This window comes from Aegilops tauschii, chromosome 2 (genome assembly GCF_002575655.3).
Source record: "Aegilops tauschii subsp. strangulata cultivar AL8/78 chromosome 2, Aet v6.0, whole genome shotgun sequence".
Classification (NCBI taxonomy): Eukaryota; Viridiplantae; Streptophyta; class Magnoliopsida; order Poales; family Poaceae; genus Aegilops; species Aegilops tauschii.
The window spans coordinates 460,806,069-460,817,413 of record NC_053036.3 but is presented as its reverse complement, the minus strand read 5'-3'; the positions used below and the strand labels follow the sequence as shown (position 1 = coordinate 460,817,413).

At 43.5% G+C, this 11,345-nt stretch overlaps 1 protein-coding gene and 1 non-coding gene across 2 annotated transcripts; one reads left to right on the top strand and one right to left on the bottom strand.

Annotated features, from left to right (window-relative positions):
* The first annotated feature begins 783 nt into the window (after positions 1-783).
* Positions 784-857, top strand: TRNAI-AAU (transfer RNA isoleucine (anticodon AAU)). Its single transcript has one exon. It is a non-coding gene; the product is annotated as a tRNA-Ile (tRNA).
* Positions 858-1,555: 698 nt separating this feature from the next.
* On the bottom strand, positions 1,556-11,006 carry LOC109752256 (gamma-tubulin complex component 2). Its single transcript, XM_040400471.3, is given in 26 exon segments — positions 1,556-2,139; positions 3,401-3,424; positions 3,636-4,125; positions 4,213-4,321; positions 4,799-4,901; positions 5,197-5,321; positions 5,417-5,610; positions 6,198-6,272; positions 6,355-6,417; positions 6,496-6,603; positions 6,692-6,817; positions 6,900-7,043; positions 7,119-7,193; positions 7,331-7,414; positions 7,688-7,741; positions 7,825-7,944; positions 8,033-8,185; positions 8,312-8,384; positions 8,554-8,645; positions 8,875-8,973; positions 9,070-9,153; positions 9,406-9,537; positions 9,604-9,738; positions 10,525-10,582; positions 10,681-10,745; positions 10,833-11,006. Coding segments are annotated over 26 exon segments (3,177 nt in total). The 5' UTR covers positions 10,902-11,006; the 3' UTR covers positions 1,556-1,816.
* Positions 11,007-11,345: the final 339 nt, after the last annotated feature.

Sequence of the window (11,345 nt, the reverse complement as noted above, 5' to 3'; positions counted from 1 at the left end):
GGGCGTTTCCCTTATCTCGTTCGCCAGAGTTTCAGTAGGCGTCATGGGGGAGGAGAATGCTGCATCTACGAATGTAAGCATTTTTTTTCCAATAATCAACTTGCATGAATTTGAAGAGTCCGTGTTAATTTACTGCATTTTCACGCATGATCCTCCTCTGTTGTTCTGTTCATTCACGGAGTGCCTGCTTCTTGTTTCCATCTGCAGAGCATCACGGTAAACGTGAGAGTTTACATGCACTGCGACGCCTGCGAAAGATCGGTACGCCGCACCATCAAGAAAATCGATGGTACGAACGAAAACTCTGAATTCCACGCCTCTTCATGTGATGGGGGAGTAAACGTCTGATGATCGTTCATGGTCGCAGGCGTGGAGACGGTGGAGGTGGACAGGGAGGAGAACAAGGTGACGGTGACGGGGGACTTCAAGGCCGAGAAGGTGCTGAGGAAGCTCAAGAAGAAGACCGGGAAGAAGGCCGAGATTCTGCCTCCGGACACAGAGGAAGAAAACCAGGAGGAAGAGAAGCAGGAGCCCGACGACGATGCTTACGCTCCTTACGGTTACGGCCGTCCGGCGCCGGACATGGACGCCGTTCTAGGCAACGAGTTCCAGAGGCCGCCGCGATGGGACCTCCATTATTTCGACGACGAGAACACGGAAGCATGTAGGATCATGTAGGGAGTTGCTAGAGCAGCATTTGATTTCGGGGTGGTAGTATGTGTTTTCCTTGGTTCTCCTAAGCTACAGATACTTGATACTTGTAACTTATTCATATAACAAATTGGCCTATTAGCTCAGCTGGTTAGAGCGTCGTGCTAATAACGCGAAGGTCACAGGTTCGAGACCTGTATGGGCCACTCCTTTTTGCACGGGGCCTTTTTTTTGAAACTGACATTTACTCCTTCTGCACGGGCCTTTTTTTTTCAAACTGACATTTCTACAGGTGCAGATTATTTCCTGAGTACTCAGGAAGTAATATGGATCGGAGGGAGTACGTTTATGTGCTGACCTGAATTACATTTGACCTTCCCCGCAATAAATAAATAAATTACTTTTGACTTTGCCCAAAAAAAAGATTACACAAGCTAATCTCCATGAACCTGCTGGTAAAATGAAAAGATTACACATTTGGAATGGAGGGAGTATTACATTTCGCCTGGTGCAGCTTTTATTTTCTGACCAGTTCATATACTGGTGCAAATGTTGGGCTTCTCTTGGAATAAACACAAGCCAAAACAAATGGTATTCCGTTTCAAAAAAAAAAGGTATTTCCCAACTACAAGCACTGAACAGTACTAACTTAAGGTGCCTCCGCCCTTCAAAAAAACACTGAAGGTGTCTCCATGCTAACATAAATAGTGCACATTCCGTACATATGATGGTACCAAGCACTAGCTCTAAGAAGATGTGCGTCATCTTGGTGAACATCATGAAAATAAAGACGAAAAGTAAAGCAAGATCTGTCTCCATGAGCCTGCTGGTAAAAATAGCTTGAACCTTGAAGCTCGATACTGTGAATCAAACTGCAGATGTGTGCATTACTGAATTTCGACGAAAGCAGAAACCGCCTTTTGATCTACAGCCACAACACTACACTGAATGTCTTCAATATAAAGCTTGCATATTTAAACAATGTATACTAGTTACATTTATAAGGAATCTACAGTGTCTAGAGTAACTATACTTCAACTGGGACAACTCATAGTCATACACTGGCAAACATTACACGTGGACCCATACAGCTAACATTGCTCGGTGTGGTAAAATGTCGCCTGCTGCAAATACTTTTACCTGCAGAAGCAAACTGCTTGCCAAGCTATCGTGCGGTGGTCGCGGCTCGAGAATCCTGCCAACCCAATTCGCGAGCTCGACGTTCCCACAGTGCTGTCAGTTTCCTCTCCTTTGAGATTGCCCCCTCAGACTTCTCCCTGGCTTCCTCACAAGTCTCTGTGGCCGCGTTACACTTCTCCGCCTCTCGCTGGTACAGGGTAGCCTGCCTTTTTGCCTCGACAAGTGTGGCATTCATGTGATGGATGTGCTCCTCAGCTACAACCTGCTGCAGCTTGAGTTCCTCGTTGAGGAGATCAACAAACTGCTTCTCCATCTCCTTGGTACGCTCAGGGTCATTTGTGCCGCAAGCTGCATATTTCAATTCAAATTATTATTTTCCAGTCAACATAGCCTCAAAACAGAAGCAACCATGTGAAAAGGAATTTACAACAAAAGCTCCAGCTCACAAGAACTTGGGCAGCAATATGGGAAATGGTTTACACTACTGTGTTCTTATATACCATTTGTAATTGTACAATCGAAAAGATGAGTTATGTAGGTGAAAGCCATGTGTGCAGGTGTGGTGCTAGCTTCTTAAGTGGTTGATAAATAACTACCGACAAAAAAGGTATACTTTGTCGGGACTTGGTAAGCTGCACAGCACGTAAAATCAGTGCAGGGGAGTAATCACCCCTTACTAGGAATAACAGGAAGTAATCCACGTTTGGTTTTAATGTTAATGTGCTACTGGAAATAGCAGGAAGTAATCCATGTTGGTTGCAAAAAGTTAATGTGTTATGGGACAAACCCAGAATTTGGATGGTATTGCACATAAGAAGTACAGCCTCTGTTCCTAAATATAAGAAATTTTGGCAGTTCAGTTTACATTACTGAACAGAGGTAGTAATAGTCAGACCTGAGCTTGTGAGCATATGATGCATACCAACAAAAATTAAGAACTACAGCATCATAAGTCCTCCTTGTGTTTGTTCACATTAGCATACCACGAAAGCATCAAAACTCTGAGCAAATATAATGAAAAACACACGCTTTTCCCAATTATATTTGGATGATTTATCAAATGTACACTAGGTCATTCAATAGAGTTTATCATTAGACAAATCTCACAGGTTTCATGCTAAAGTCCTTAAGTCTTTCAGAAACTGCAAAATGATCTATGGCCAGCCTGATACTTAACTCGCTAGTAGTCTAAAAGAGCAATATATGAACATAAAACAAACTGGGGATAATATTTTACATCACACTTCATAGAGTATTACTTATGTTTTGGTTACTACAAAACTTCAGTACTGCTCACAGGCACCAATTTGTTTTAACATTTTGGCAATGGGAATTGTGAAGAATGACACCATTAAAATGACAGGCATGTCAATAACCCCGGACGTCTAAATTGTGTCGGAGGGTGATTAAGATTCCAGAAAAATCTAAAGTTGCAGGTGGAACTGTCTGGTATAGAAAATATCATGATCAGAACTTCACAAGTGACGTCGTTCTCCAACAGAAGTCAGCTATACTCTCTCTTGTTTTAGTTCATACTCAACCAATTACAATGAGAAGACTGGATAATACTGAACCTCTGTTAAAGGGGCTTTGAAGAAGGAGCTCAAACCTGAAATTGAGAAGTTCATGAGCCCTGCAAAGGAAGGAGAATGCAAAACCCTGTCAGAGATAAGTTTATCAATCCAGTTAAAAGCGTATAATAAATGGTCTACTGCTAATTCAGTCCGCCGACACTCATAAGCAACCACATCCATCTAGTTAACTCTAGTCTCAACCGACAGGCCCATTTCTGTTATGTAGAGAATCGCGCGTCGGTGCGAGATCTGAGGAGAGGGGGGCGGGACCTGGCGCGATGGACTGGAGGGAGAGCGGCGGCGGGCAGTCGCAGGTGCAGGGCGGGCAGGAGGGTGCGGAGACGGCGGCAGCGCCGGAGGCGGGGGAGGAGAAGCCCTTCTTGTAGCGCCAGTAGAGCGCGGGCCCGGAGACGCCGAGCGCGGAGGCCACGGCGAGGATCACCAGGCACCAGCGCCCGCACGCCGCCGCCGCCGCGCGCCGCCCTCCGACTGCCATCGCGCGCGCTCGGGCTATGTGTCCGCACGCCTGCTCGTGCCCGTGCCTGCCGGATTCCACCGTCGCGTCTCGGGGCGGAGCGGGGCGCGTGCTTGCGGTGGTTTTCTCGTGTTGCTGTGGGGGCGTAGGGGTAGGGCGATGGTGGCGCTGGACCTGCTGGTAGTACCGGTGGTGGGGGTGATGGCAGTGGGGTGGGTACTGGGCAGTGAAGGAGTGTGTGTGAGTGGGAAGCGAGCTAACTGCGGGTGGGTGGGCAGTGAAGGTTCAGGCCAGGGGATCGGCCGTCGTGCTCGTGCACTGGATTGCGGCCTCTTGGCTTCACCGGCGCGTTCCGTCTGCGTGGAGACGGACCCGAAATTTTGACAAGTCCGGGGAAAACGTCAGGTCGCAAGCCAGCTTCGCTTCTTTCGCCCGCACACGGTCGGTGTATCTCAACTTGCGCCCACATCGTTTAGGGCCTCTTTAATCCGTAACCGTAGGATTATCAAAACGCAGGAATGAAAAAAAATGCAGGAATAAAGTAGGTGGATGAAATTTTCCTCCAAAATGTAGTGCAAATGGACCCTATGAAGAAAATCCTAAGGATTTCAATCCTGTGAATCAAACGACCATCACAGGACAAATTCCTAAGGGTTCAAATCCTTCCAAAATCCTATGAGACTCCTTTGAACCGAAGAAGCCCTGGCCTCCTCGCCAAGTGGATGCAGTGGTGCTTTGAGGCGAATGTTAGTGGTGATGCACGACAGGCATTATTAGTCTGCAGTGGTGCTTCTCTACACATGAAATGGAACGCAGGTACCAGACCAATCATCACGACGTTGATAACATACCATGTGGTACCCAGTTTGGCCGATCACCGTATCACGGTATAATAAAAAGGAAAAAAGGAAAAAGGTTTGGCCGCACACACACATAGACGGAACAAACCACGGATCACAATTGAGGCTTCCACTCTGATTCGTAGCCAGGCTCTTGAAGCTACAGGCTTACTACATCGGCGACTCGTCTCAAACAACACAGCCCAGTTCCTGACGAACACACAGAGCCTGAGCATGCTGAATCGCAGCACACAAACACACCACCAGAGCATGTATAATCAAACAGTTACACCAGCCTACAGCACCAGCTAATTAAAGCCTACCAACCATCTACATGACTACATCCACCTCGTGGAAGCATAATGCTGTATGTTACACAAGTGTTCAGTTCAACCACAGGACCGTACACCAGCGTCGACAGCAGCAAGCGCACTGCCACGCCGCAGAATCGCACACGCACACAACCACACATGCAAACTTTGCAACCATCCGAACATGGAAGCCCCTGAAGAAGCTCACTGGTCGATTCCGACGCCAAGAATGCACTGCGCGAGATGGGTCAGGTATGGTTCGGCCTGCGAGCTCTTGCTCAGCGTAGGAACGAGGCTCTGGAGCTCCGCGTTGAACTCCGACTCGAATTTCCTGCGGCAGACGAGGCGAGATGGTGTGTTACAAACCTGAACTGAGTAGGAACAAGACTTTGTAAAATTGACTGACTGGGACATTGAGATACGTACAGGATTGACTGCGACATCACGACGTTCTCGGATGCTAGTTTCAGTTGCTCGTCTCTGTCCTGTGATCTCTTGGCTCTTGCTCTCGACGACCCGGATTTCGATTTGCTCTCAGCAGCAGCGACCTCGATGGATGGTATCAAGAGCTGGATGGAAGTCGCGTATTGAAGACATAACGCTTTCAGCTTCTCAACTTTCTACACATCACAGATAAATGGATAATAAGTTCTTGCTTTTTTGGCAAGCGGTATGCCAAATGGTGCCCACTTCAAAGTATTGTTTCGAGACCATATATAGCTATGTATTCCCAACAGATTATGCACATCCTACAGTTGACAGTTCGAAAAGATGCACACGGGTTAATAAATTTGCAAAACTCAGTCACATCCGACAAACCAAAGGTATAACTTTTATGACTCCTTAATGGATAACAAGGATGAGATAAGCATTGCGTCTTGTTGGAATATGAGCTAAAGGTTGAACTATGGCCACATGTTGATAAATCACGACATTCAAGTTAGGAGACACGATACCTTCACCCTTTACAGGTCAAGCATGTACAGATCATGACAACAAGCAATCAAGCATGTTCATTGAATTAAGCACATAGTTACAGGTCAAGCATGTACAGATCATGACAACAAGCAATCAAGCATGTTCATTGAATTAAGCACATAGTTCATCAGCAGTTTAAAATGAAGAAAATGGACAACACTTATTGATGCATAACAATTATTTTTGAACTGTAATTTCCTTTTATTTTAAACAAAGAGCAAGGACAGACCATGAGGAGCTCAGGCAACAACAGCAAGCATTCTTTTAGACACTTCTGGAGGAAGAAATCGTGTATCTGGATGACCTGCAATCAGCATCACAGCAAAAGTAATGTAATCTGTACTGTTGGAGGTGCGTTAACTTAAAAATAAGGACATGGTTTAAACCTCATCGATGCTCCTTGCAGTTTGAAGGCGGCCATGCATTGAATGCCAGTTTGGTTCAAGAACCTGAGGGCCAAGGAGTAATTAACAATTTTCTCACCTTCAGTAACAGTTGGTATGGTGAAACTGGTATGGATGGTTTACCTCAAAAGTTAGATAATGTAGAAGGCTGTTTACAAACTTGAGCATGCTGCGACAAAGTATCGATGACCGTAGAATTGGTGTTCCAAGAATCTTGACAGACCGGAACCCCTGTTTGAGAGGTTGACATCAGTCGATGTGAGTACGTAAACAAAAACAATAATGTAACTGACTTAACGGATATAAGGTTATGTCATACTTGTTGGATCTGCCACGCTTGACACAATTGGCGACTAACATGTTTGCAGTGAAACAATAGACGAAAGATCAATTGATACTTTGTTAAAGCCTTCCTTGAAATTACAAGAGATAGTGGCCATGGAATCTGCAATATCAATCAGGTATATCATTTCACTATCACAGGATAAATGCAACGAGAAATGCTTAAAGAAAATACAAACAAAAACCTTGTAGCCAAGGCAGAACGTTTCCAAGCCAGTTATGTTTAATGTCATGGGCTGATCAACATCAGCTGCAGCAAGCTTGTCTGAAGAGTAAGCACAGTCCAAGTCTTTCAGGCTTGTCAGTTTTTTAAGCAGGGAACTTCTTTCCTGTTTCATAAGATAGGTGAATATGATAGTCAACGGATACAGTATGATTTGACTAGACTCAGATAATAGACTTACAACGCAACAAGTCAAATCTTCATGACTTGGATCGGAAGCAGCTGCTGTACTTCGCAACGCGATGTCAACAAGAGACTGGTGTAGATAATGAATAAAGAGAGAATAATACAATGACGGAGAGTTAGCTTATCAATTATCATGACAAGAGCTGCAAAAAATCTGTTTTCACCATGACGAGAAACAAAGAGACAACAACATAGCACAAGAGGAACCTGAAGTTTTTCAACGGATATATCTTCTGGTTTCTTTGTAAGCTCCTCTCGGGCAATATCCATAAAATGAACCAAAAAATCACCCTGTAAAACTAAAGGAAACAAATTAGATAACTAGTGCGAGAAAAATAACATGCATGTTTAAAATCAAGTTGGGCAACATGAATCCTTCTCACTATTAAGGCATTCATAAAACAGAATGCACAAAGAATGTGGTTTTCTGTATTTTAACAGACTACGCGCACATAACATGCAAAATCATAAAGCCCAGGTGTAGATGTATATCAGATGCAAGTCAATAAGTACACTCATATATAGTAATAACACAAAATTATGAAGAGTAAATGTTACGCATACTTGGTCAAGAAGTAGATAGCGCTTCAATGATCGCAGTTTCCCAATGAGATCATACTGTAAATATGTACACTGAATTTAGCAAGTGATCTTAGAAGCGAGTGAAATGCAATAGTATATTAACTACAAACAGTCATTACCTTATCTTTCATTAGAGTCAAGAGCTCACCACTTGCAAAATCATAAGCAGATTTGATGCACTCAAGATATTGGTGGTTTGAACCAAAGCTCGTCAGCTTAGAGTTTTCTGATAGGGAAACCTAAATAAAATATCCAACATAAGTGTATTTTGTAAACACAGATATAACATGATACTCTATCATTCAACCAAAGAATAATCATGCGTACCTGAACATTGTGCCCACATTCTCTCATAACATTAAGATACTTTCCTGTTGTCAGAATGGTGGCAGCGACATTATTGAGAAAACTAGGGATGCCATCTTTTAGGCTGTACCGTTGCTGCCAATATTTGGCATCATAATCTTGAGTCAGACTCTCCTACCAAAATAAAAGAAGAAGGCAAACACCTGATTAACTTAAGACACAAATATGCCCAGCAATTTAGGTAAATACAGAGAACAGTGGATGTTAAGTAGACCCAAAATTTTACAAGTCAATAAGTACCTTCTGCAGAGATTTGTTTTCAGCAATGAAGAATTCACCATAAGGGTCATCTATGACACCCTCATACACCCATCTAAAATGATAATCAGAAAGTGAAATTAATGACGCTGCAAACAAGCTTACTAACACATTATTAAAAGTCCAAAGAAGACACAGCTAGCCAATATAGATTTTTTTATGGATTGAGGAAGTGCCTCAGTCCTAAAATTGAATGATACAGGTAGTTACGAACCATCACAAACCTTTCCAACATCCTGAGGTATGCTGCACTTGCACAATCGGTCATCTTCTCCAGTAATGACCGAACAGCACTATCGCCAGCCATCGCCTTTGCCTAAGTAGAAAGATATGATGATTAAATTACATGGTAAAAGAGATAATCGTGTGGACTAAGCTAAACAAGCTATGAAGAACTGGACCTAAAAAGATTAGTTCTATAGAAGTTGTTCTATCACTGGAAAACAAAAGAGGAGCTGGCCAGGTCTGTTTGGCTCGGATTTAGGAGGAAAAGGGGAAATGTGCTTATCAAGGATCTAAAATATAACCTCTTTCACTAAATTTACCTGACTATGAAGTAGATTAAGTGTCGCCGAACCACTAGTATTATTGGACATAGCCTTCTCTATTAGAACAGCCAGTGCATTCAATGAACTCATCATCCGCTGCGAAAGAAACACAGGACTTACAGTGCTTAAAACAGTAACCAGACACTGATAAGTTCACAAATAATTGGTTACATGCAGATAAAGAGGAAATACCTGACAAAAGAACCATAATCCTTGAACAGAGAGCCTTCCAAGACGGAATTGATGCTCCAGTTGAGCAACCATTGCCTGATAATCCTGTTATTAAAAAAATACTAGACTTAATAATGTTGTGCCAAATTCACATAGAAGCACTAATACTGTCATAGAGCTCTGTGGAGAACAATGTAACAAGGTTAATGCCTATCAGTGGGATTATCTCAATACAAGAATGAACCCTTAACACATTATACAGTCAGCACTATATTCCTTCTCCCACTTTCCCAAGTAGAAGAAAGGTTGTACACATGGAAAAATCAAAATTTATCTCTCTCATGATAGGGACTATACCAGGAGGAATGCCCTTAGAGCTGCCGCTAGAGCATGGTTAACCAAACCAGTTTTGAAATGTGACCTGGACTCCACAAACTGACTTGCTAGCACGAAATCTTCACATAAGGGGAAAATTCGGCGAGTCAACTCCTGCAAGAGCAAGAGATTAGCCAAACCCAAATATATCCTCCCTTTTTCGGCATGGTCACAGCTTACCTGGAGTGCAAGGTCCATTGAAGAATCAATCTGGAAGACAACATATCCCTCCTTTCCGCGTACTCTCTTAATTGAAATGTATCTTCCCTCAATACCCACCAGAGCTGATAGCAAATCATCAATAACTAAAAGCTCCTGCATTTCAATCAAGGCGGTTACAATGAATAAAGTTGTTACGCAACGCAGTTGATTGTGGAAGCTCCATCAATTTAGCATTTGTAACTGAACGTACAGATGTTAAGCCCAACCGGATGGCTATTTTTGGAAATGGTGTGGAAATTCAGCTATGTTCTGTGGTCTTATCACAGTGAATGTTATATTTAGTGCATCATTTCCTAAAGCACCACAAACATACCAACCGATCTGCTCTAAATGCAAAACTGAAACCACATTCGACCAGAAGCTGCATATTTCCTTTAAAAAAAACTGCATATTTGTAAAAGAGACTATCTCAAACTGTTTTCGATCCACGCCAGATTGGCCATCCAATCCAAAAATAAAAATGATAATGCCTAAGTAATAATCGTTGCATTACTGGAAAAATAGAGGGCATGTCAATTGCTGAAATCCAGGAAGTAGAAAATCTCAAAAAGCACAATCCCATACTTCAATGGAACTCCCTGCACAGGGCTATTATCTCAAACAGCGATCAACAAAGATTTAAAGTTCACATACTAGTAAAAAACAAAAACAAGAAACACATCAAAACCCTTCTAATTACCAAATCACTGAGCTCAAATTCAAAATCAAAACCCTTCTAATTACCAAATCACTGAGCTCAAATTCAAAATTAAAACCCTTCTAATTACCAAATCACCGAGCTCAAATTCAAAATCAAAACCCTAGCTCCAGTTCACAAGCAGTATACAAGTAAACCCAAGCTCCAATTTCGCCGGTTGAAATTTTCAAAATTCCGCTTACCTGCACAGAAACAGCGTACGATCCGAGGACACTCCCAGCGCCGCCGCCAGCTCCGCGGCTGCAGATTCAAACCAACTCCAGGCATCAGAGACCACCCGAGGCAACAGAACCACGAGGCAACCGTCCACAGGACACGAATTTATCCGCCATACGTACCTGAATGAGTCGAGAGAGAAAGGCTTGGATCCGGGCGCCTGCGACGCCGCGGACACCTTCGCCTCCTGCCAGGGCACGAGCGGAGGATGTGAGACCGGCGCGGTAATACTGGTAGGGCGGGTTGGGTATTGCTGGGAGGAGGAAGGGCTTACCTGGTGGAAGCGTCCGGTGAGGTAGGGGCGCTCCAGGTTCCAGCGAGGGGTCGCCGGCGCGGGATCCATTTCGAGGTGGGCGGGGAGCGGTGGCAACTGGCGACGGGGACGAGTGTGGGAGAAGAGTTGAGTCAGGACAGATCCCGGCCGTTTGTTTGAAATCAACGGTACACGCCCGTCAAGCAAGCAGGAACATAAGGTTGAGACTCTTGAAGCATTTTTTTTTTAAGACTGGTCCTACTGTTTTTTTGTCCTATGACAATGAATACTATAGTTTATGAAGACATCAGTTAGTAACATAAAATGTCTTATACTCCCTCCGTTCCTAAATATTTGTCTTTTTAGAGATTTCAAATAGACTACCACATACGGATGTATATAGACATATTTTAGAGTGTAGATTCACTTATTTTGCTCTGTATGTAGTCACTTGTTGCAATCTCTAGAAAGACAAATATTTAGGAAATGAGGGAGTATTAGTTTACAGAGGGGTACTATTTACAAAAATAGTAG